Genomic DNA, 27,889 nt, shown 5'->3' with positions numbered 1-27,889 from the left:
TCAAATCCGCGACGCGCCACGGCCGCCACCACCTCTCTCAGTCACTCAAAGGTAAGGATTTTTTATTTACTCCTCTTTTCCTCTTTCATTTGTTTTTTTGAATTGGGAATTTGAATTATGTTCGAATTGGGAATTTTGAGCGTGAACTATTTCTGGGTTATTAATTTATTATGTTCGAATTGGGAAATTGGTGGTCTATTTCTAGGTTATTATGTTCGAACTGGGAAATTTTGTTCGAATTGATTCATATGTTTCACTTTTTTGCAATCCCTAATTTGTGATTCCATTCAAATTGGTGATGTTTTGTTCTGTTATGTTCAAATTGGTGAGTACTTATGTTATTTTTAATAGATTGATTATTTTATGAGCCTTATTTTTGTAGTATAATGATTAATTTTCTGTTTTTTGTTGGCTCTTTTGTTCTATTATGTGCGACTGTTGAAATTGATAGCATTGGTTTATTTTCTTTTAATTTTGACAGTAATGATTCATATGTTTCACTCTTTTGCAAATTGCAATACTTAATTTGTGATTCCATTCAAATTTCTATTGCCTACCAACTGTTTGTTAAAATTCCCTGTGTGAGGTGTGACTGTTGAAATGTTAACTTGTTGGTTTTGTGTTGATATGCTGGTTTTTGTGTTAAATGGCCCTATATATTAGTTTCTGTGTTGATATGCTGGTTTTTTTGTCTTAAATCAGCATGTCCACAAATATGGGTGACGTTGAAGGAGGTGCTCCTATTGAGCAGCAATCCGATAATGATAAATCCAAACCAAAAAGGAAGAGAATGAAGGATCGCTCTGAAGTCTGGGAGCATTTTATCAAAGAAGAAACACCCACCGGAATGGAAGCACGTTGCAAATATTGTGGTATGAGATACAAGTGTGGTACAAAGAGAAATGGCACTAGTCCATTGTGGGCTCACATAAATAGATGCTGTAAGTACCCCTATAATACTCCTAAAGATTCAAAACAAAGCTTGTTGTCTTTCAAAAGTAAAGTTGAAAGTGGTGGTACTAGTGGGTTGTCTTATGTGAAATATGATCCGGTTTTAATTAGAAAAGCTTTATCTTACATGGTTATAGTTGATGAATTGCCTTTTAAGTTTGTTGAGGGAGTAGGTTTTAAACATTTTTGTAATGTTATGGAGCCTAGATTTCATGTTCCTTCAAGAATTACTGTGGCTAGAGATTGTTTTGAAACCTTTTTAACTAAAAAAAAGAAGCTGAAAATGGTATTAAAAAAGTGTAACTCAAGGGTTTCTTTAACAACTGATACATGGACATCTATTCAGCAAATTAATTATATGTGCTTGACTGTTCACTTTTATTGATAATGAATGGAAATTGCAAAAACGTATTTTGAATTTTTGTCCTGTATCAAGTCATAAGGGTGAGGAAATCGGGAAAGAAATTGAGAAATGTTTGTTGGTGGGAGCTTGAAAAAGTATTTTGCATAACTGTTGACAATGCTAGCTCAAATGATACCGCAATAGGATATATGAGAAGGAAAATAAATGGTTGGAAAACTGGGGTTCTTAAGGGTCGGTTCCTTCATATGCGTTGTGTTGCACATATTGTGAATTTGGTTGTTTCTGATGGCTTGAAAATTGTTAATGAGTCTATTACTCGAGTGAGACAAGCTGTTAGATTCATCAAACAATCCCCTGCCAGGTTGTCAAAGTTTAAAAAATGTGTTTTGGATGAAAAAATCAACTCTAAAAAGTTGTTGTGTCTTGATGTGCTTACTAGGTGGAACTCCACCTATTTAATGTTGGATTCTGCTTTAGATCTTGAGTTTGCTTTTCAGAGGTACTCTGAGGAAGACCCTCATTATGTGATTGAATTAAATGAAAGGGAAGGGAAGGGTTGCCCTAATTCTGAGGATTGGGAAACAGTGAGAAGGTTTTCTGAATTTTTAGGAGCCTTTTATGATCTTACCTTGCGTGTCTCTGGTTCTTTGCATGTGACTTCTAATTTATTTTTTCATGAATTGGTGAGTGTTGCTGTACTTTTGAAAGATTTGATTACAAATGAGGATCCGGAGATGTGTCTTATGGCTAGTAAAATGAAGGATAAATATGACAAAAATTGGGGTGATCCGGAGAAAATGAACATGCTGATTTTTATTGCTGTTGTGCTTGATCCTCGTTACAAGTTAGATTATGTTGAGTGGATGATATCTGAAATTTATGATTATTTGATTGCGTCTGTTATGGTGAATAATTTGAAAGAGGCTTTGAATACTTTGTATGAGGAGTATCGTGTTTTGTCTAGTGATGTGAGTAGGGAGGAAGTGTCCTCATCAACTAAGGATGATTCCCAATTTTCTCCCAAACACAAGAAGATTGAGGCTTTGAAAAGTAAGTATAAGAAACACAAGTGTGAAAAAGATGGAGATGCAAAAATTGAGTTAGACAAGTATTTGGATGAGGAAACGGAGGAGGAATCTGAAAATTTTGATATTTTAGGGTGGTGGAAGTTTAATAGTGCTAGGTTTCCTACAATGGGGAAAATGGCGCGTGATATACTTGTTGTCCCTATCTCAACAGTAGCTTCTGAGAGTGCATTCAGCACTGGTGGTAGGGTTCTAGACCCATTTAGGAGCTCCTTAACTCCGAGGGTCGTTGAAGGCCTTGTTTGTGCTCAAAATTGGCTACGTTCTTCTCCATTTCCTAATGTAGAAGAGTGTTTACAGGAAGTTGAAGACCTTGAAGAAGGTAATATAAAACAACAATTATCATATGTTTTTTTTTTTTTTCATTATGTCATATATATTATGTAACTTGTTTAATTTTTGAATGTTAGACTTGAAGAATATGACAATTAATGATCCAATCAACCCAGACTTGGTTGAGCTTGATTGAATGCTTGAAGAGTAGGCTGCCAAGAAGAAGAAGCTGCTGCCAGATTTGAATGAAGCTGCTGCCAATCTGCCAAGCTGCTGTTTTTAGTCTTTGCTTGTTGATTTTTAGCTTGATTGAGGGACTGTCATTTTATTTTTAAGACTATTGTTGTGTCTGACTGTCTGTAATTTTATTCTGGCAGGACAAACTTTTTTTTTTATTATGTTGTTTCCTAAATTTGGTATGCTTACAGACTTAAGTGTTGTAATTCATGACATTATGGTGGTGGAAGCTTTTTCTTAAAATTTATGTTTTGTTCAGGAACAGGTACAAAAATTAGGTCTTTAAAAGGCCCAAAACTATTTGTCCAACAACAGCCCAGAATTTAAGGCCCAAAAAAAAAGCCCAAAGAAAATCGGTTCGGTTTGGATTCAATATCCAAAACCGAATTATTTCGGTTTGGATTGGATTGGATTGAATCCAAATTCGGTTTGGATTCGGTTTCAAAAATCCGAAACTGAAATAATTCAGTTTGGATTCGGTTTGGGGTATAATCCAAACCGAATACCGAACTTTCACCCCTAGTAATAGCTTTGGGTCTCTCGAGTGTTCGTTTTTGCTTATAAAGACCGTTGCAAACGCAAACACTTCATTTATTTCCTGATACTTGTATTTCAATATAGGGGTATTGCACAAATTTTTAAGATGAATAGAGATAAGGAAACCCTGGTTTCTCTTCTTGATAAACATACTTGTCCCTTTATTTATCTATGGGTAAAAATTAAATACCACAAACAAATCCTCTAAATTAAAATACTTGTCCCTAACCACTATTTCTAGTGGGATTATCCCTCCGGATCCGACCCTACTCCGCCGCGATTTGAGGAAAAAAAATCGCTTCGAGTCTAAGAAAAAAGTAATCTGATTCTGACTACGTTAAAATAGTTCTAGTCCAACTAAGTTAAAATAATCTGACTTCGAGTTGAAGGAGGGTTGGAGTTGGATCCTACTGCCTGACTCTGATGAATTGTCTGACTTCAACTCTAATGGATCGTGGATTTGACTGTGGATTACAAAGGCCTAAATAGCTCAATTTCTCAAAACTCAGTGTACACCTGGGTGTATGGTGAAATTCTCAGGCTGATGTCCGACCCGTTGCCATCCCTAATTGCGATTATACCTATGAACAGTGAATAATACTTCGCCCGCACAAGCAATCAGAACAGTTTGAATGGGAGTTCATTACCGCCTTACCTTGCTCGCTCGATTCACAGAGGAACAATTCTTCATTTACTGAAGAATTTTCAGGTAATTGTTATCTGCTCAAATGATTATCATCGCGAATCTGAAAAGTATATATATAATTTATTGATAGGTGTGTTTGCTTTTATTTATATATTTTTCTGAAAAATTGTACAGTTTGTGATGTAATTTGCTTAGCATTTACAAAATAGAAAGCTTTATGGAAATAATTCAATTCGACTAGTGTAATTATTCATGAATATATCAGTCAAATTGAAAGAAAAATCCTAATTTTTGAATTGGATGGTATTGAAGAATGTTTGTGTACTAAGATCACTTAATTACAAAGTTGTATCAGCCTGTCAATGAATTTGTGATAATTACCGGGTTTTTGAGAAATTATTGGTGATTTTTGTCTGAAAATAAGATGAATTTGTCATTTTATCAGCAAAAATGTAGCTTGATGTTAAGGACTGGTATGAGATTATTAGTCTATATCTTGCTGTTGGAATGGATGCAATGCACATCTTGCATAAAGCACTTGTCACGGCCCGAACATGCTGGTCAATTTGAGGTGAGTGGCCTAACCTGAACACATTGTTTGATCAGCTTTACGTCAAGTAGTACGTTTTTCGTCTTAAAGTTAATAGACACCACTTCAGCATTGATGATTAAGAGATCATGGGGAATCTAATTGTTCTGATTTACACCTTTTAGTCTATTGGATATCATTTGGGTTCAGTCTTGAATTGAATGATCAAATCTTGCTATTATTAAGTAGTTTGTTTGTCTTATGGTTAAAATTGAAATGTTCGATTGCTATACCATGTTCTGGTGTTCTGAGAAGTCTGAGAACCGATAGTTTAACTTTAGTTGGATTAAAGCAGGTATGTAAAGTAACTTAGTTTGTTCAGCCATATAGCCTGCAAGTATGAGGTTTAAATATTCTTCTGTACTTCATCTGGTGCTCGATAAAAGGTTCAATAAACTTACAGCTCAATGATGCAGCCTTGTTTGATTTGTCTTAACTCTTAAGTAGTATTCTCACCTAATGGAAACCCTAATTATTATTGCTTATGTTCATAAGTAGAGAACAAGTGCTAGGGTAGTGAGGATCCTTGTAGAGACATCTGTGTGCCGAATTAATGAGATACTATCAAAATATAAGGCATTACTTGTATAGCAAACGGACTGAAGAGCGAAAATCCCTTGAAATCTATAGAAAACAAAAGGTGAAAATTGATTAAACTATGTTTTTTTAGACTTTTATGAAATGTTGGTGAAAGGAAAATAAGATGATATAGGTGAAAATTATGTCTTGTATTTTGTTCTTGTTAAATGTATATATTAAGAGGAATAAAATTGGCAGGCCATATAGTACACATCCATGGATATCTCAATGCCTTCTATAGGATATCAGCGTTTAGTGTAAATACGATATAGTTATCTTCTGTTAGATTTTCATATCCTCCTTTGTGTACTACTGTACTGAGTTGGAAAATACTTTATTACTTTTCTCAATGCCATTCTTTTTAAGAGTTTGGTGCTCCTGTATCTGAATTGGCTTTATCAATGGGAATTACAATTTCTTTGGTTCTGTTGGAAGCTCAGTTTGGTGACTGCATCAATGTGACACAACACACAAGTATTATTCGATCAGCTCTTCAACAGAGGAGAGGAAAATGGTTGTTGCTACATGCAAATTGGAATCAACGTGGTACTTCCTCATGATGTAATTTTCAGAGTACTGAATATCATTTGTATGATTAGAAGAACCATCAGGTATACATCTGTTCTCTAAGAGTTCAAGTATAGATTGTTGCTTAATAGGAGTTGAATATGGGTCTACTGTATGAATTTCATGCTATGTTTTCCTACTCTGTGAATCAGTGAATGGAAGAGAAAGCAAATGTGTTATTTTGAATCTGGGGTTCAAAGAGAATGACCATGCATGGAGAGGTAGAAAAAATCATTTACCAATATGATCTGACATTTATTAGATTAAGCTTCCAATTAATAAATTTGAAGTTCCTCTCATTTGGATTGTTTCCTCTGTTTACTTTTGTTGAATTTAACTCATTTTTTTTAAAGTTATTTCTGCTGAAATTTTTTCCTTTACTTTCCTTTTGCTTAACATAGCTTATTTTTTGTCAAACTTGTCTTATATTTGCTTAAATTTATTTTACTTGCTGAACTTAATTGTAATTTTTTTTTTTTTTTTTTTGACACCAACTTAATTGTAATACTACTTAACTAAACATTGTCTTGGTTAAACTTATTTCAATTAGGTGTGGAGATTCTGGAGAACAAGGCCTTAGTTTTGAATTCAGCGTTAATTTGCAAATTTCACTTGGCTTTTGTGGTATCAAATTCAATTAAGAAAAGAGTAAGTAAAGCCATAAAGGGAAGGAAAAGTATGCACATCTTGTTTAAAAAGAAAATTGGGAGTTCTAGTTATAAATTAGTAGAAATTGTGTTCCTCTTTGTGGAACATGGCCACCTAAATAGTCTATTGGTTTTATGGTCGAAGGGTTGGTCATTCGTATGAAGACCTCCCATATATCCAAAGGCATAATAACCACCTTAAAAAAAAACTGAGATACGCTGTCCTGTTGGAATCAGTGTTTTTTTTTTTTTTTTGGGGGGGGGGGGGGGGGGGGAAGTGAGCTGTTTTTTTTTCCAGAACAGAAAGGGGAAGAAAAGACTCATGTACTGTCTAGTTTTATAATGTTGTAGCATGGGTGACATTGTGGAGTGGCCCTGGAATTGAGGTTTCTGTAGAACAAACTCAGAAGTAAATGACTTGGCAGATGCTCTAGCAGAAAAGGTGTCAAAGCATGGACTTATGCATGAACAACCGAACAATGATACAATGGAGCTAGCCTTGTACTTTGATTAAAGGGTGAGGTGTGAAATGGCAGGTTGAGATATTTTCTAGATGGTGATTGGCAGATGCATATGGAAGAAGATAGGTTTAAGATAATAGCGCCAAGAGCATATGAACTTATCTTATATTGAAAAAGGTTGTTTTAGATGTGTGTGTGTGTGTGTGTGTGTGAGAGAGAAAACAGTTGTGAATTTGGCTCTTTCAAAAAGGAAATAAAAAAAAAAAATCAAGATGTCCTACCTTTTGGTGTAACATAGCTTGAAGCTACTTCCCTTGAAAATTCTCCAAGGAAAGTTCATGGATTATTGGCCCTGACAAAAGTTGTCTTCCACTTACTGTAAGGATTTGGCCTGGCTTAGACATAAGCAACCTTATCCCCGCAGTTTAAAATTTAGACATGATTTTGTCATGTACCCTTGGTTGAAAAAGCATCTATGATGTCCTAAGCTGACATGCTAGATTGTATTCCTAAGTTAAATCACATACCCTTGTGACAATGTGGTCGCTGTTGGAAATGAACAGTGGCCAGTGCATGAACGAAACATGGTCTTGAAGTTTGAGAGGAATTGCTATGATTTGTTGATCTGGTGTTTTCAGCGATGGTGAAGTGGTCTATTTAATCTAGTAGTCCTTTCTGACCTGGGCAGGTTATTGCTGTTGTTTAAACTCCTGGGTCCTGGCAGCCCAGAAGATTGCCCCTCGTAACTTTTAAAGCAGGTGACTTAGGATGATTCCTATGTCATATCTCAGACAGAGCCCACACCTAGGAAGCAGTTTTCAGAGTGAAAGTATGCAATTGGCAGGTTGTTTATGTGACAATGCCTGCTTTTTTTTTTTTATGTTTTGTGGATGTTGCTGCACTTGTTTTTCTTTCTAAGTTTTTTGAAAGAGTCCAACTTCTAAAAAAATATTAGTCTATTTCTGGACACAAATGATGTTAGGGGAATTTCACAAGCCTCATTCTGTGGTTTCCCAAGATTTTACATACAAACTTACAAAGGATGTAATGAATCATTTTGAATCTTAAGTTGAAGTCCACCTACAATTTCTTCTTTTCTTAAACATAAATTGTCTTATGATGGGAATATGCAATGTAGTAGAAATCAATCCAATTCCCCCTAGCCTTTCCTTGTTTGTACTTGTTTTATATGTTTGTTGAATTGCAGTAGTAAAAGTGCTATTCCTCCTTACCTGAGAAGAATTTGGCTAAAATCTAGTGATTTTGAATACTGACGAGGTTGTTGTCTGCACTCTGCAAGTCTGCAGTATTATAATCCTAAGAGAATTATTTCACAGATAAAATAAGCTGTATTAGCATGTTTGATTACTTCCCAAACATTGGAATACTATTAACCTTTGAGTTGATTTGTGTAAATTACTAATATAATTCTAGTGTACACCCATCAAGGGGTTTCTTTGTCCTTGAAAAGATGCAAACACAGAAACGCTTTAATTCAGCTTATTTGTTCAGGTTTGGAGTTGGCCTTCAGTTTAGTTCTTTCTTGTATTTACCAGATCGCTGTTGAAAGATGATAGAACGGATGATTTGAATGTGTTCTTTGCATGTAAAGCATAGTGGTGGTTTATATGTGTAAACCGAGTTATTCAAGTCCGGAAAAGAGGTGATTTGTCAGGGAATTGGCATTTGTGGCTCCTGAAGTTGAACTGGCGAAGCTCAATGGTAAGAAGCTGGTTGTTGCCTTGTGCAGGCTTTAAAAGGGATATTACTACTGCGTTTCTGTTGTATGACTGAGCTATGTTGTATTCTTTTACACGACACGTTAACTTGTATGATAATGCTGTCATACAGCACCTCTGTTGTTTGTTAGCTGCCTATTAGTGATCAAATGTTAGTATTAGTATATGTACTTATCAACTAACTACATTAAAGTTTAACAACTCTTTTATTCCCATTACTGTCTATGGAACCAGCTTTTACAATTGTACTCCATGTATTATTTCGCTCTTCAAAAATGTTACATTATCAGTTACTTGGAAATGCTAATGAGGAGTTTGCATTCTGGTACTGTAACTAACAAGTTCATACAAAGTAATATGCATAAATTAACATTTCACGCTACAAATTATTAGATCTTGAAAAGGAGTAGACGGTATGAAAAGGAGAAAATTCAGCAGTGTAGTTTTCAGATGTCGAATTGGGGGTCATCATTCTATGTGCTGCTCGTCTAAGCTTGGCTGTGGGTCGTGGGTCGTGTCGAGCCACCTTCATGCTGGCAGGTTCACCTAGTACCAACTTTAAGTTCTACCTTGACACGTGACATGAATTTTCGGCTTGGTGCAGTTGTGCACCTCTATATCTCACCATATTAACCATTTTAACTTAAGAGGAAATGCACTTCGTACAATCAATCAACTATAATTCGATCCCCTAAATTGTTTGAAGATAAATTGATGCAGGGTAGTAGGGCTGTCAACTTCAGAGAATTCTGAATGCACTCAAATTCACAAAAATGTGAAAATGATGTTCAATTGGTTTAATCACAAGATTGTGGGTCCTACACTAATCAGTACCAATTTTTAACTAGCAGCACTTATTAGGGGGAGATTCCTCTCTTTTCTCCTACCTTTCTTCTTGTGTGGGCCATTTATCATTATTTTGGGCCTGGGCCTATAATGGGTAGCCCAGTAAAAGGTCCCACTTGCCTATTCATAAAATCAAAAACTCAATTAATTTCTCTGACTTCTATCTATAATTCTATAGGCTGTTGTAGAGAAAAACCTTTGAGATTATGTTACAAGTAGCAAAATCCGGATGTGTATGTAGAGTTCTGTAAATCTATATACTCGTATATTTTTTTCTCGATAGTGAATGTCAACTAGTTTAGTTTTTAAAATATTAGGTCAAGCAGTAAAGACTATGATCAAATCCCATCTAACATAATTTGTCTTACGACTCTATCTGATTGTAAGATTGTAGACTATTTTCTTTAATTTTCATACTATTAGAATTACTAGAACATTTGATTATAAGATTGTAGACTCTTTTCTTTAATTTTCATACTAGTAGAATTACTAGAACATTTGATTGTAAGATTGTAGACTCTTTTCTTTAATTTTCATACTAGTATAGTAGAATTACTAGAACATTAGATTGTAAGATTGTAGACTCTTTTCTTTAATTTTCATACTAGTAGAGTTACTAGAACATTTGATTGTAAGATTGTAAACTCTTTTCTTTAATTTTCATACTAGTAGAATTACTAGAAAATTTTGAAAGCTATACGCCTATACCAACAGAAGATAACATCATACAAATGATATTATGATGACATAAGCTTGATGTCAAATGAACTTAATGTCCAACAAATGTTTAATTGCATACAATAAATGTAACCAAAACTTTATAACATGCATGCATATTGACACGTCTAAAATTTAAAATAAGAATACATACACCAAATTATAAAGTCTGTATATAAGATTATTTGTCCTTGTTCTTATGATAATTATATATTCCACATGTACATTATAATTTGTACTCCGTATAGATCTATAGGCAATGAGCTTATTTTGACTATTATCCAAATGAATGAAATGATTTTATAATTACTACAACATCTAGACTAACTAAATAAAAAAATAGAAGGAAATCCTTAAAAATGATTGTGAATTAAAAAACGTACACCTTCCAATCAAAAGACAAACTTATTAGTGGAGCACTTGAACATCTCAAGTATTTGCATTATTTTCTTAATTATATGATTTGATCTCCAAATTGTAGGAGAGAAAGAAGGAGATTGATAGGTGAGGGAGACAAGAAACACCACTTTTTTTTTTTTTTTTTTTTTTTTTTTTTTTTTTTTTACTTTATAAGTTTAAGTTGGTCATATTATGTTTAACATTATAATTAAAATAATTATGATTGACAAAGCATCACCACTATTAATTTATTATTGACTTGAATCTAAGGTCAAATCATTTCCATGTGAAGTTAATTATAATATTTGTGTTTTAACTTTAGTATCATAATTACTCATATCAAAAGAAAACAAAAATTAACAGTTTGTTTCATAATTACTAACGTGCTTTACTTGAGGTAACAATATGGCGGTTGTCATTATGCTAGCATTAGTCGCGGGGAATACAGACATGTGTCGTCATACTCATACACAAATTTCCCCCTCTCAAAAATCACTAAATTATTACCAGTATTATATTACTATACTTAATTAGGTCTACACCGAAGAAAATCCCATACTAAATAAAATCAATTAATGATAATAAGAGTACGTAAATCATTTAAGTTATAAGGTGTATCTCCTCTATCTTCGATGTAGGACATATGTCGATAACAAAAAGGTTTAACACATAGCTACTCGTACTATATAAGCTAGCTAGTAATCCTGGTATAAGTGACTTGTTAGGTTGCGATACGTTATAAAGAGGTTATTTCTATTTGTGATATTATATTCCTGTTGTTAAAATATGCTGTAATAATATTTCTGTGTCTCATCCAAGGAAAAAGGAAGAAAAAAATAAACTTTTTTCAGTCCATATAATATATGGATTATGTACCTTAGCATTCTCTATCCTAATTAGGTTTTGACAAATGCTAGTTGTATGTTAATTTATTGTTTGCTCTGCATGTGAATTGACATGTAAACTGTAGAAAATTAATATTAAAAAGATTATAAATTCCCAGTTTGTTTCTCTGTCATCAATTCTCAAGTTTAACATCTTAAGGTAATTATATTAGGTGAAGTGAAAGTAATAACTTTGAAAAAACTACAGTATTTAGCTACTTAAAAGAGTCAAAACGCTATTTCAGATATGTAGTCCTCAAACAATTAATTGAGTGCATGTTGAGTGTAGTGCTCCCTCTAAACAACACCAACAACTTTCGTTGTTAGAGAATTACAAATAGCAAATGACGCAGATAAAATTTCAAGATTAAAAATTTTACATACCACCTTTTTCATACTTTAATCAACTAATCTAATTAAAACTATATTTAAACTCGACTTGTTAACTACTCATAAATAATGACACGTTTATAGCCTATGTCACATGTAATATGTTTGATTAAATTAGCTAGTATGGTAAGCCTTATTAATTAGCGAGTATAATGCCAATGCCGTACCGTTGTGCTCTGTTCAAGCTAGCCATTACTCCTCCAAACGTACGTAACATTGTATTTAGCATTCTACATTTCTACAAACCCATTCCTTAGGGCTCTTACCATGGGAACCATTTAGATACTTAATTGTATCATATCATTAGAAAATGATATGGAGTAGAGTTTTAGGAAATTATTAGGGTTTTTATTTAATGTAGATTGATTTCATTTGTTGCTTCCTTATAAACTCTATTTTTATATTGGCATCTAAGACTTTTCACAAAAATAATTGTAATTTTACAGAAAAAGAAAAAAAAAAAAAAAAAAAAAAAAAAAAAAACCTACAAATTAAACACAAACCCATTTTGATTTAACTGCAATGTTTTGTCGTCATGATTTGTTTTTATCATAAATAATTAGATTCAAAATATATACTCAAATTGCATGTGACAAGTGGACCTAAATTATGTATTACTTAAAAAGATATTAATTAGTTTTGTACTTTTGTTAATGGTGTCATATCACCTAAAAATGAAAATAAAAATCAAGGGATTAAAATGAAGGTGTTACATATTATATATACAGTTGATAGGATGGCCTTAGCTAAAAATTATGTGATTAGACATAGAAGGTTTTTATTTCTCAAGGCACTCTAATTACAGCTTTTGACTTATAAAAATGAAATTGGATTGGCTAATTAAATGAGAAAATTTTATAAAAAAGGGGACCATATATTATTATATGATGAGGAATATTAATAGAAATTAAGAATCATAACTTTAACAAAAGGGTTGAATTTTTAGGTAATTATCCCTCTTTGAAGTTAAGTACTGTAATTATGTGACAAGATGCAGCCCACTAGAATAGTCTGGTTGAAGAGAAATTAAAGGTTAATAGCTTTCTAGAACCAAAATTAAAAGTTATGTTATTAATATCTTAAGCAAATGATAATTAATCATTGCTAGCCTAAAGCATAAAGTGACCTTAATTTTATTATCATGAATTTTGGATTTACCGTCACAAACTTTTTATTTCCTCATTAAGAAATTCATCATCGTCGGCATATGAGTGAATAATTATTTTGACCGTCGGCAGCATATTTTACTTGAGGTAAAATGTATACACACACCTTTTTGGGGGTGTTTTATTCTCTTCATATAGACATGATCTTAATGGATAATGATATTCCTCGTTTTTAAATAATAGCCCATCACATTTTATGTTAGACGGTTCAAATTTATAAATCATAATTTCTAAAGTTTTACTCATATATAAAGTTGATAATCTTTGATGATCAACTACAAGTACTAATTTTCTAAGAATTCCTGTATTTTGTTGACACGACTAAACATGATTTTACCTGAGTTTAGTTAGTGACCCAAAACCCAACTTAAACATGATGAAGTTACATCAATCATTTTCGACCCAATTTGTCACCTAATAACTAAAGTAACAAGATATCTGGCTATTTTAGCACATACAAAGCCTCTTTCTCTTTATTATGTGAGTAATAAATGTTCGAAAGAGCGAGGCTTTGTATTAAGGGACGGAGGGAGTATTATACATGCATTAACTTATGTTTGATTAGATCGAACCAAAATCAAAATAATCTACAATTATATTACCAAGCTAAAATTGGTATAATGGCGAGCATTGTACCTATCAATCTTAAAATTGGTGAGGATTCATTAGAGACACTTTAAGAGTGATGATCCCTAGCTTACTCATTGCACAGCCCTCACTATCGTGAAAGTGTCTAATCTACTAATTTTATATGTTGATGCGTGTGAAATTCTTTCAATTAGCATTCGATATGATTCTAGTTAAATGATTGTTTTTAAAATTGTTGCTTATTAATTAGTAAAGATGTCATGCCATATTTCGATTTTTATTTATTTTTTGGAAAAAGGACAAATTAATTTTGCCGTGTTATTTGAAGACGAAAGAAGTACTAAGTAAGAAAATAAAAATTCCTTCTCTAATTTGGTCCACGTTTTTTTAGTATAGAGACAGGAAAACAAGGCAAATAATCTAATCATTCTTTTCAAGGGGGAGGCATAGAAAAGAATGATAGAAAGACCCTAAAAACAAAATAAAGGTCGATTATGGAAAAACTTTTTTACTTTCAATTGTCAATTTTTCATCATCGCTTGAAAAGGAATACATATCGTTGGTTGATCAAGACTTTTATGAAAAGGACCACAACTTTGTAGTTTGTTCTATCTTACATGGCTAATCAATTAATATACGTACGTAGAAAACCAATTTCTTGATTTTTTTCATGCAAGACGGTACAAGTCTACATCTCCATTATTTGAACTAGGCCATCAATGCTTTGATGTAATGTGATTTAGCCCCTTTTTTTTCACCAAAACACAAGGTTTTGGTGGTCGAGATGGACTAGTTTGTGAATTATTGGGTGCATGCAAAGTGGCCCCTTGAGGAGGGTTCACCGGCAACCTAACACAATCGACGATATATTATGTTTTGACAAATCTATAAAAACTTCGTGTGTAGCTGTGTTTTTAATTTCACGTATATATCATAATTTTTGTAATATGTATGTCTTAGGCTCAATAAAAAATTTCTCTTACCAGCATGTGAAAGTAACAACTAACACATTATTAGTAAAACACTAAAACATGTATCTTGTGTGTTTTCAATTAATTGTTCTTTATTAATTATCCTTACATCAGCCGCCCCAACAACAACAACAACAACAACAACAAAAGGATCTTGATTAATTTAACCAATTGATATAAACTATATAAAACTTAGATAGTGTTATATATATATAGAAGTCAATATACTTCGTATATATTAGCAGTATCTAATACCTTTTGTCCACATCACAATATGTCTAAATCTTTTTTTGACTTACCATGGATAATCATAAGTTTTCTCATGTACATACCCTTGCTCTTTTTGTATGTATTAGCTTATACGGATTATGGAGTACTACGTAAGTAGCAAAATTATTGAATTGTCGCAATAAATAATGGTAGACTGAAGGATAAAAAAAATAAAATAAAAAAAATAAAAAAATAAAAAAATAAAAAATAACGTTTTGAACTGTTGACATTGTTGCAAAATAAAGAATTTTCCACATAAACTTACAAATTTAATTACTACATTTTTTTGGACAACATTTTTTTTATTAGAAAATTACAATTTGTTATACTCGTATTTCATGATAACGCAGTAATGATTAATGAGTCACATGAATCACGATGACCCAGAATTAAATTAGAAAACACTAAAATGACCTCTTCAATTTTGAAAATGTTGCAACACACACGTTAATTAGAATGAACATCATCCACAATTATTTGATTTAACAAGTTACTCTGGATATATACGTACCAAGCTACTCATATAAGACCATAGATGGAATTTTGTATGAGAACAAGGAGCAATTGTATGTACTCTGTATGTATGTATTCCCGGCCAATTGGCCACTGGATTTTTTTTCCGGCTATTTGATGAACGGATTTTTTCCGGCCAATTGATAGTCGTATATACATCATGGTATACTTTTTCAACTTTATTACACTGTATTTTGACAATTTGATACTTTGATTAGGTTTATAATGTGCGGCTCAGACATGTTTAACATCAATGCACATCGTCTTTGAATAACAAACATTTGAATACTTGTATAATTTTTATTATGTAGTAAAATTTTTGAAAAGTTGATACTGCGTATTAAAAATAGACACATCGTTTATTTTATTTCATTTTATTTTTGCTAGCTACCTAGTTGACCCCATGAATGATAACCCCGTCAATTACTTCTACAGATTTTTTTTTTCACATTGATCACTCATTTTAGGTAAACTTAATGTTTTAAGTTGTACAAGGGCGGTGATCGAATTTATTTAGATCATTCTTCTTGAAGAATGAAGATTATAACCCTAAGGATGCTATCATGCGGCCTCTAGATTTGTTGCTTGAAGATTGACCTTAATTTATCTAATTAATTTCTACCTTTATTTTGAATTTCTCATGTGTTTTAGTAAAATTGTTGTCGTCCCGCATCTCATAGGAGAGATCGAATAGATTGTACATAACAAGTTTTATCAAATCATTATTTATTAAGCTCACATTCTCGAATTTCACCTAAAAAAGAACGTAACCTACAACTAGCCTAATAAATAATAGTTTCCTTCCTAGTCCCTACTACAAGTCCTATATACATCAAGCAAAAAGGTCAATCCATCAAAATTTTATTACATCAACCAATCTAATTCAAAGTTCCTATAATCAAATTAGCTAAGGCCACACCATTAAATTAATAATTTGTCTAAATTTTGTGAACATAAGAAGCTCTAGCACCACAACATGCATGCATATCGTCCCTACACAAATATATAACATATATATGAGGTCACATAAATTCATACAATAGTAATAGTAATAGTAATAGTAATTGAATAGAAGCATTAGAGATGGGCTACATGTTGTCGGGGAGTATATGCATGTGTACCATTAAAGAAGGTGGTCAATTGGTGAATGAGACTTAGCTTGCATTATATTGAGAGCAGCTCTTATATAATTTAATTTGGGTTCCACGTCCAACCGTGCGTGTGATCAGATTATGTCGGACAACACATTATTTATATTTCTTGGATCTATTTTATATTTACCATCTATTTTATGTATGTACGTACGTAGGAGGCGTGCACGTTTGATGGTCATGAGCTTAAACTCTCATTTTGGTCCATGCATGTGACAACAATCAAGCTTGTTGAAGGGAACTCGACACCGCGCGATACTATTTATGATATGTCTTGGATATGGATTAAGCGGATTATTGTTGTAATTTTGACATGATGAAAATGAAAAAGTGAAATCTTTATATTATTGTCCCTATTCATAAGTATGAATTATTGTTGAAGATTATTTGATGATCTAATCAAATATGACAGCTTAATTATTACCAATCATTTAATTTTATTTATTAATTAAATAGGTTTCTGGTCGACACACGAATAGGTCACATCTGAGTAAATTTTTAAAATTGTTAAAATATGGCATAAATTAGTATGTCACTTCAACTGATTCCCATAGCATGCACCTCGAATTCTATTTTGCCGCCGAGCTTTAGATTATTTTAGCTTAGACTAATTTACATGGTGCCTAATTCGAATATGTTTGGAGAAGTAATATATGAACCTATGGCCTCCTTATTTTAACCTAGCATAATTTTGTAGTCTATTTAATTTTCATCAAAATCTATGTACAAATCTTCTTCTTACTTGTATGTAGATCAGTTGACATAGCTAACACATTATTAAAGAGCTACCACAAATTAACTTCTTTTTATTTATTTATTTTTTTTTTAACGTCATTTAATGTATAATTTTTTGCACTTGTTACAAACATAAATAATACAAGTAGTAACGAGGTGACAAAATGCAAACTTTACGATAACTATTTATAGAGTAAGCAGTACTACTTATAATTACAATTACAACTAAGTTAAATACCAAAAAAAAGTAGCAAATAATAATTTGATTGGGGCCATGAAAAACAAATTATAATTTGATTTGTCCGTTCGTATGTATCTGCCTATCTGGAAAGGTTTAGCTGGCTTTGTATTTTCAATCCAAAGATAATTAATTTAACTTGCTTATTATATTTTTCTTTATTTTGCATTCAATTAATGTTCCATCCAATCATACATACGTGTATCTGTCGGTTACCTTGAACATTATGATCTTTCTAGTTTCTAATATTATTTCTGGTGTTTTTATTCTCCAATCATTGAATTCCAGCAGTACTTCCAAGAAAAAAGAGAAAATAGCTCATTCATTTCATTTCGTATGATTTTGTATATTTTTCATAATGTATGGTTTAGTAGATAGTATGCGTAATTTATCCGTATTTGCTTGCGTTAAGAGAGAATTATCATTATTATTCATTAATGTTAAGTAACTAACACTATTATGATTGTAAACACAAAATACATTTATGTTGAGTTATTTTCTCTCTTAATCTAAGTCGTTGAGGAGGAGGAAAATTATAATTATCCACTTTAAATTTGATAGGAGGTTTCATCCAAAATCATTCCTTAACATACAATGGGAGGATAAAACACACGATCCTTAAATTTATATGAGTAATATAGTTACTATAGGTCCTCATGATATAGGAATGAAATTAAAGAGCGGGCTTGAACCATCACCTGTCTCGATTAAGGACTTGTTCTGATTTACTGAGCTGATGAACTGAACTGAATAGAGCTGAAATGAATTGTTTATGAGAGAAGGAAATTAGGAGTTGAACTGAACTGAAATTAAGTTGAAGAGAACCCTTCGCGTTTTGAGCTAGTATACTATATACCTACTCTTTAACATATCAGAGAATACTCTACATTTGCATGCATGAATGCATGATGCATAGGGATGTCAATGGGTGGGGCGGGGCGGATGTTGGCCTTCCCATCCCCACCTAACATTTTCATCCTCATTCCCATCCCCATCCCTGCGGCGGGTCTAATATTCACCCCCATCCCTGCCCCGGTGGGTACAACTCCAAAATCATCCCTACCTCACCTCCCACTTGGATATCCATCCCCACCAAAGACCCGTCTAATCCTCACCCAAGACCCACCTAATCTTCGTCTCTCAAATACACAATTCTACATAATTAATACGAAAAAAAAAACATTCTTAATATTACACTCATTTTTGTTTATAATATAAGTATAGTACAAAGTATTATAATTAGTATTTTATTTCATGTAATTATTTTATAAAATAGTATAAAAGTATATAATTTTGCAAATATTGGAGAATACCCTACATTTGCATGTATGATGCATATATGTTGTCACAAAGGGTCACAATCAAATTGGCAAAGAAATCTCTTGGAAAAGTCTCTAATGTGACATCTTAATTATTTTTTTAATTGAGAAAAAAAAATAATGTTTTAAAATTGTGACAGCTTAAAATCTTTTATTATATTCGCTATACCCTTCATATATTTCAACTTTTTATTAATGAATAAATATGCCAATATTTGCGACCATAATACAAATTTTCGCTAGGGATATGATGCGTTTAATGCTTTAATTATTATAAAATTATCACATTATTTGTAATATTGCATTGTCCAATGATAAGTGGGCATGTACGAGATTCAGTTCGATTAAGAAATCAAAATTTTTGGATTTCATCTTATTGTCAATGAAACTAGCAAAATTTCTAATGTGTTCATTTATTATTGATTGAAACCACTATGTATATATAATGGTTTTCAACACGTACAACTATTTCAGTTAATCAAACTCCGTATTACTAGCTATCTAACAACAATCAAACATTTACTCGTAAGTCTTATACACGCTAGATACTAGATATATGAGTTGTAACCTTAGTTGTATGTACGTACTCTTCAATGTGTTACACGATGCATGTACAGAATATCCGTCTTTCCACAATTTTTGGGAATAATTAATTGAATCTGATCGATCTTTCGTGGATGATTGTCACAATTTATTTTGTTCTACCGTCAATTGTTTAGCCTTTAGAGAAGTACAATCGATGAAACGATAGAAGTACTTTAGAAGGCATATAAATGTAAGCAAGTACTAATTACTGTACATAAAATGCAAGTAGTCAAACAAGTAGTGATAATTAGGAGTAAGAGCTAAGAAGAGAGATAATAAACATCTTAAAGCATACACCTGTCCTGGTCCACCTCAACAGAAAACTAATTGACTACTGTTTTTAAGTAGAGTATAAATGGGATTGATAACTTAAGGCCCAAATTGCGGGCTATTTTAAACACTATTACACATTATAGTAGGCCGTGTATACAATAAGTGTATTTATCTATATAATTGTATAGTAATTTACTCGTAATAATTAGCAATCCCTACCCCCTCTAATCAAGATTATGAATATCTAATTAATTTAGCAATAATGTCTTGTCGGTTTCTATAGATCACTCAAACTTGCACTAATAAGGTGATTAATTAAGCTTCGGCAATGATTATTAGTAAAGATTATTGATGTTAATTAGCTGACATTAAGCCATTAACCCTAAAAAAAGACATGTCTTTATAATGATTAGGTTGACAGCAAGAAATGTTAACGAAATGCATGTACGTATTTGTATAATTCAAGGAATAAAAATTAGAAAATTGGAGTCAAATACAAAGCATATTACAAGAATCAGCCGACACTAAGTATAAGAGTAGTAGGGTCCATACAGATATGAATCCAATATTGTATGCGGAATAATTCAAAGCCATGAAAAGTTTAAACCCTCATCAACAAACATAGCATAAAGACTACATTATATTAATCTACAGTATTGTTCATTTTAATTAATATGGGTCTTTTATTAACCACACAATTTGACTAATCAAACTCTATAATTCAATAAGTTTCCAGCCTACAATAAAAAGTCTTAAATTTCTTTATATCATTTTATTTGGAAAGTGATATGTATTACAACCAAGGAGTTGCCTATAAGAGTCAAAAATAGGTATATAATAAGCTAAATTATATACGAAGTATTAACTATACCGATCCCACAACGGAATACATGTGATCATCGAGTTTCAGTGAAAGTCAATTGATAATAGTAAACATGTAATTTAATTTTAAAAAGACATTTAATGTTTATATGAAACTACTATCGAAGTATGTATGTTTTAAGTATCATTATTTTTTATTCATCAATAATAACACATCACAAAAAGAGGCACAACATTTATTAATGTTCTCAAATGTCACAACTTCGTGAACTATCTGAACAAACTATATACGGAGTATTAGCTAGATTAATAAATGAAGTATATTAATTTTATTAAACAAATCATTTAATCAAAAGAGATAAATGGAAAATATAATAGAAGTATGTAGTTTGCGAATTAATAGAAAATTATTTTTAATCATGATGTACCTTTTCATTATCTTCAAATTTCCAGGCCTAAAAAATATTCCAAAACCTGAAAATTTTCCTCATAGCTAGGCTAGATCGGACGCGAAACCAAAGTCCGCTCAAAAGCTTTTGGATCGGATTAGGTCATGCCTATCTACGTAGATATATTAGTTGCCGTATATTCACTTTTAAATTCCTATGGAATTACTACATTACTTCTAACTAATCAATCTCCATAAGTTAACCCAGGTCAAGAAAACTAAACGAAAAATTTATTTAAAGAGAATGCTATTTTACGAAAAATTGTTCTCTTATATATTCCATATCATCTTAATTAGTTTTATTCACACCAATGTAGATTTTACGAATTCATTACATATCTATAACTATAACTAAAATAGAAACCGCTGACATTATCCTTTTTCAAATTTGTACATGTGTCGCTTTTTTATGATATTATATTACGCAAAAAGCATTTTAATTTCTCATGTCTTTCCATTCTATAGATTATTCTGTATTTCAACTCTGTTCAGGTACATGTTACACAGTAATAGTTAATATTAATTATGTGCTAAATGTTGATATTTTTAGTTAATATTAATTATGTGCTAAATGTTGATATTTTTCTAATGATCCTTCTTCTCTTTTCATTATGATAGTGGAAATAATGTGTATGGTGTTCATACCCTAGGTTGATATGCTTAACTACTCATAATTTTGGTCAAATGACTCAAGTTAAATTAATTAAACACACATGGTCATCAACGTGGTGCTCAACATTAGCAATGGTTTTAGACGAATTTTCTCTTAATGGTTTTAAATAAAATAAAAAAAATAAAAAAAAATTGAATAGTTTTTTTTTTTCTTTTTAAATGAGTAGTTGTTTGCATTGGTCCTTTATACAGTATATTCATCATTATATATTTTTGATAAACCGTGCATCGCACGGGACTAACCTAGTATACAATAAAATAAATGACATGTTTTTAAAATCAAAATGACTAACCATTGTATATTTTCAAACTCCATTATTCTTTAAAAACACTCCATTATATTAGTCCATACATATTACAATCGAAATTAATAAATAATTAGATACAAAGTATGAAACTAAACTAACATCACATCTTCAAACATATATGCATCATATTGTGGACCATACCACAGCTACGTGAGATGTCTAAATGATCACTGTATTCCTACTCCTAAGCTAATTATTTTACTTAACACGTTTACACACTTCTTCTCATTTACAATTATACCTTTTTAATTAGTATCATCATCTATCTCTATTTATTTAATTAATTAACAAGAAAAATAAATGAGATTTCTTAAATTTCAATCCATAATTTCAATATATTAAAAAAATAAAGCAGAGCATTTACTTGCGTAAAAACCACTTGATTGCATCACATCTCTCTCTCTCTCTCTCTTACCCATAACTTGAATTCTAAGTATGATTAATTTTAATTTTATAAGAAAACATTAATTAGAAAGAATAATAATAATAATAAAGTAATAATATTTACTTTCTATTAATAGTGATTGATGATAAATATAGAAGTACTATATATGAGTTTGATCTCTTGCTAACTCACTACCGTACGAGCAGCAGCTAGCTTATCACTATCTCTATAACTTCCTCTTTCATCAAACATTTTTACTCTTAAAAAACCAAACATTTCTATTAATTATATCCTATTATTATTCACACAAATTTATATATTAAACACCCAAAAAGAAAAAAGAAAAAAAAAACACACACGCAAAGTATGGGGCGCCATTCTTGTTGTGCAAAACAAAAGTTGAAGAAAGGGTTATGGTCTCCTGAAGAAGATGAGAAGCTTTACAATCACATTACTCGTTTCGGCGTCGGTTGCTGGAGTTCTGTCCCTAAGCTTGCTGGTACAAAAATATATCCTAAATCTGCGACAAATATTATCTGTCTTTTTTTTTTTGTTTTTTTTGAAATATTGTATTTAGGGTGGGATTATAACATATGAATTTTTTTTTCATAATGTAAATTTTTCCAGGTTTACAAAGGTGTGGAAAGAGTTGTAGGTTGAGATGGATTAATTACTTGAGACCAGATCTTAAGAGAGGAATGTTTTCACAAGAGGAAGAAGATCTTATTCTTAACCTTCATCAAATTCTAGGAAATAGGTATGTTTCTTTTTGTATAATTTTCCTTATTTTATCATGAAATTTTATCTACAAATTTCTTTTCTTTCTTTAAAAGGTATAATAGGCATATTACTCCTTTAGTCCGTACTGAATTGTCGTGTTAACAGTGTAATTTGAACTACTCCGGAGAAAGATGGTACATTTTCTCACCTAAATAATTAAATTACATACGAGTACATACATACTTCTTCCGTACGAGTTCAATTGTCACATTACTCTAGTCTAATTACATACACTATCAAAATGAAAACTAATTCTGGACGAAGAAAGAGTGTAATAATTTAAAAAGTAGCAATAGATTATTGAGTATGGAATTATTGGACATCATGATTATTATCATAAGAAAGAAATGGGTATTCATTGATTCTAGTCATTAAATAGTAAAAGAAACTCAAACTTATTCCATCAAACTAAATTGTGAAATTATTTGTTGATGAAATTGTTGTACAGGTGGGCTCAAATAGCATCACAATTGCCTGGAAGAACAGATAATGAGATCAAAAACTTTTGGAACTCATGTCTAAAGAAGAAGCTAATGAAGCAAGGGATCGACCCACAAACACACGAGCCTATTTCGACTCAAATGCAATCCAGTAACAACATCAGCACCAGCAGCAATGGCTTCAGAAACACAGCTGAAAACCAGAAAATCGCGCGAGCTGTCAAGATGGAACAATCCTACCCTTTCTGCAACACTGCAGAAGTAACAAACACAAACACAAGCGCAAGCGCAACAGTTATCAGTAGTTCATTCTCCTCTTCATTAAACTCCCAATTCAGTCTATTACAACCTGCAGCTTTTCTTAGTTCGTCGTCTCAGAATTATCTGAGTCTGCTTAGGCCGATGATTGAGTCGCAATTACAGTCGCAGTCACAGTCGCAGCAGCAGTATATGCTGCAGCAGAGCTGCTTCAATGAAAATTTGGAGACCGAGAATTTGGGGTCAGAATCTGTTGTATTCAATGAAGGAAAAGAGTGTTCCAGTAGCAGTTCAAACAATAACAATAACATCATGACTAATTCTGATAACAGTGCAAGATTTTCATGGGAAAACAGTACTAATGATCAGCAGAACAAGTTTGATCAGTCAGAAATTTTCCAGTTTCCTGTTAATTTTGGTGGGTTGATAAAAATGGAAGCAGTTAGTCATGATCAAACAAGTCCATGGGAGGAAGATCCACTGAAGTCACTTTCGATGCCTGAAGATTTAGTGACAACAGCTGCAGGAAACCTTGATTATTTCTTACAGCAGATTTCATGAAAGTGAACTAATTAACTTACTGCTGCTACTAACGATCATTTCGTTTGTCATGTCATTCTGTTACACTTGATCAGCCTTGCTTTCCGGTTATGCGCTTGGGCTGCCCATTTCAGTTCGACGGGGACTATATGGGCACACGCAATTAAAAAAAAAAAAAAGCGGTATGTTGATCCCATGTCGACCTTAATGGGTCTTAACCTCTTATTTTTATTCGATCAATTGGTTTTGGAATGGAACCTCGCGCTTACCTATAGCATAGGTAAATAGAGCTTCAGTTGGTGTGCAACAAGTATACCACTTGTAGAATATACAGTACTCATAGAAAAATTAGGGATGAAAAAAAAAAAGATTGTGATGATTTTTTTATTTTTGTGTGGTTAATCATTTTGTTATTCTTTCTTTATTTCTTTGTCAGTTTGATGGGTCATTTTTAATTTTTTGGATTTTGACAATTTTAATTAGTGGTAGTCTCAAGGTATTATTGTGATTGATTGATTTATTTCTGCATTCTTTTCAGTGGGAAATATGGTGAATATAACAGTGTTTTTTTATGATTTTTTTTCTAATGTAAAAAACTGATATTTTGAGTGAAAATAATTTTGTGGCCCATGTAAATATAATTCTTTGCCACCCAAAAAAATGTGTAACAACTTAACAAGTCTTAAATTGAGTGTAACAACTTAACAAGCCATTTTGTGGTCCATATATGTCTATGTCTCACACAATTAACTGTTGAGGAATTGGTGATTTTGAATCATCCAGTACTCATGTACTTTCACTTCTTTTCTTTTTTAAGTACTCCCTCTGTTCTTATTTGATAGTCATTTATTTCATTTTTGGTGCCCCAAAATGTTAATTACATTTGCTTTTTTCAAGTACCATTAATATTAATTTTTTACCAAAATTCTCTCCTTGCAAAAATATTTGTGCAAATTTAACTTTCCCATGTAAATTTTGCTTTCCCATGTACTTTAATTACTTTATCTCTCTATTTTTTTGCATGCCCAATGTAAATTTACTTTTTCAATGTACTTTTGCTACTTCTTATTCATGTTTATTAATTCCTGTGAACATTGCCCAAAAGTGACTATCAATAGGGACGGAGGGAGTATTAAAATATTTAACAAATTATTAAATAGATATAGAATTTTCTTCCAAAAAAAAAAAAAGATATAGAAAATAGCTCTAACTTCTCATCTATCATTGATTTTTATTCATTTCTAATAATCTTTAAGGTCATTAATTGATGTTTTTGATATTAATTGACATAATTTTGTTTCTCATTTACATTATTGGTAATCACAACTTGTTTTAAAAAAAAAAAAAAAAAAAAAAAAAAAAGGCATATAAAAACGATTGAGTGCATAATAAGAGAGACACTTTTTCTTATAAGACTCGTAATGGTAATAATGATTTATAAATAAGGTAATGCAAAAGTCAAATGACAACCTCAAAAAGATAATGAGCAATCAAAACCTTCTAAAAAAAAATCACCTTCGCTTAATCCCGGTGTAGGCGGAGTGGGGAATATAGAGGGGTTGTGTCATAGTGTTGATAAATAAAATCAACCCTAAAAGTGAAATTGAATTGATGGTGTATTTCTGTATATACAGTTAATGAAAAAAGGATAGAAACTTTTTTTTTAAGAACTTTAATCCGTTGCTTGAAATTGGGTATACAAAAGTGAATATATAGAGTGGTACAGGTGCCTAGTTAAATTAAAGTTTGATTTTTTGTCCGCTGACCTGTTCTTGAGAATGTTATACAGTTTTTGATCTGGCTTTGGCTTTTACTTTTGGTGTGTTTAATAAATTAATCCTTATTTAATTGCTTCCCTTTTTTTTTTAATGATATTATTTAAATTGCTCTTAAAAAGTTGAACTTGTAAGTTTTTCATATGAAATTGTACGTTACTTAATTTTGTGATTATTGAAATATTTTACAGAGTATGAACAATTTTATCACCAGAAAACCTGAAATAGCCCTTCATTTATTCATGATACATACACATATAGTGAGTGCATAGGCCATGTAAAATAGTCAAGCTCAGACACGATTTCATAATAAAAACAATAATTAATACTCCACGTAAAATAGTCCACTTGACTTATATGTTCATCGTTTATTGTCATTTACAAAGTGGAAAAATTAGTCTGGTTATGTGTCGATTATTCAATGCTCCCTCTCACATTGTCACACATATACTGCTCACAAATACATCTTTTTCTAACAATGTACGCCGAAGGTTAGCAAAAAATTTCAAAAACTAGAAGTTTATAAGATTATATTCTAAAGTTTCATCATTTTTGAATTGTACCTTATCATCCAAAGTCTTTATTTCAGCCGAAAAATCTTGTTTTTAAATGAAAGAAGTAATAACTTTACTTAATTAAAAACGAATGGAGGAAGTAATACTTATACAAAGTGTATCTACTATATAATTAAGAGTGTTATTTTTTTTCTAATGTTCAACCATAGCACTCCAAACCGCTAATCTTTTTAACTTGAGCATTTCTATTTTATTTATTTATTTATTGGCTATAACCTTCAATTAAATAACTAATTGCCTATGAAGTACTATTTAAAGAGGATTAATAAAAACCTACTCATATTACATTTATTTTTTAATAAATCAAATATTCATAAATTCATCGCAATGAGAATATATCCCGTACTTCAACACGACTGCGTTCTAGTTCTAATAACTTCAAAGTCGTACTCATTGGCACCCCACTCGAAAAGTAATTAAGAATACATTCTTCTTTACAAGGATTAAGTGTAAATTATAATGCCAGCTTGGGTTGTGTACCCACTAGCTTGCTTCATTGGAGCAACGACCAATAATTGCTAGACTTTACAATGAAACTTGTATAGTAGCTTCATTTACACCACAAGAATAAGCCCAAAACAATATCATTAATTCTCATGATAATTGAGTCATAATACCTCCTATACAATTAATTACACAAGGGGCAAAAAATTTATTGCGCACGCATTGACGGACACACAATAATAATGGATATTCATATTGTTTAACTAAAATTGTTAAATTGATGATTGATAATGATAATCAAACCGGCATTTTTAAAGAAAATTTCAACAAAACCACTAAATTTGAGCAAACCTCATAAGTATCTCACATCAACTGTAATATAAGCATAATTGATTTAACGAAAATAACGTATTTATATGTAAGAAGTAAGTACTCAAATTTCGAGTCTAAATATACCTAACTGTATTTAGACTTGACAATATCTAATCCAATCCATTCAATTTACATTCGGATAAAGTTCACTCGTGTAAATATCGTCAGATCAGTGGTTTGAGGTGAGATACGCACATGGAGGACCAAAGAGATGCGTCCCAATCTCGTAGTACTACAAATTATTACAAAGGTCCATTCTGTGGAGCTCCTTGCAATCATGAACAACTAGACGACCTTAATTCTTTGGTCCCTTGGTATTTATTCAGAAAACAACAGCAAGAGTGTGTGGT

The 27,889-nt window shown here is 31.7% G+C and overlaps 1 protein-coding gene and 1 long non-coding RNA gene across 2 annotated transcripts; both read left to right on the top strand.

Moving 5' to 3' along the window:
* Window positions 1–3,968: 3,968 nt before the first annotated feature.
* LOC145568308 (uncharacterized) lies at window positions 3,969–8,982 on the top strand. Its single transcript, XR_014095805.1, has 5 exons — window positions 3,969–4,156; window positions 4,539–4,664; window positions 5,702–5,872; window positions 5,981–6,049; window positions 8,449–8,982. It is a non-coding gene; the product is annotated as an uncharacterized LOC145568308 (long non-coding RNA).
* Window positions 8,983–22,605: 13,623 nt separating this feature from the next.
* On the top strand, window positions 22,606–24,935 carry LOC145568306 (uncharacterized). The gene is made up of 3 exons (XM_081627739.1): window positions 22,606–22,854; window positions 22,983–23,112; window positions 23,584–24,935. Exons 1-3 carry the CDS (start codon window positions 22,722–22,724, stop codon window positions 24,392–24,394), a joined length of 1,074 nt encoding a protein of 357 aa, XP_081483865.1. The 5' UTR covers window positions 22,606–22,721; the 3' UTR covers window positions 24,395–24,935.
* The last annotated feature ends 2,954 nt before the right edge of the window (window positions 24,936–27,889 follow it).

This window comes from Chenopodium album, chromosome 11, assembly GCF_948465745.1.
Source record: "Chenopodium album chromosome 11, dcCheAlbu1.1, whole genome shotgun sequence".
In the NCBI taxonomy this organism is placed as follows: Eukaryota; Viridiplantae; Streptophyta; class Magnoliopsida; order Caryophyllales; family Amaranthaceae; genus Chenopodium; species Chenopodium album.
The sequence above is the reverse complement of the archived record's forward strand: the minus strand, read 5'-3'. Positions and strand labels throughout refer to the sequence as shown.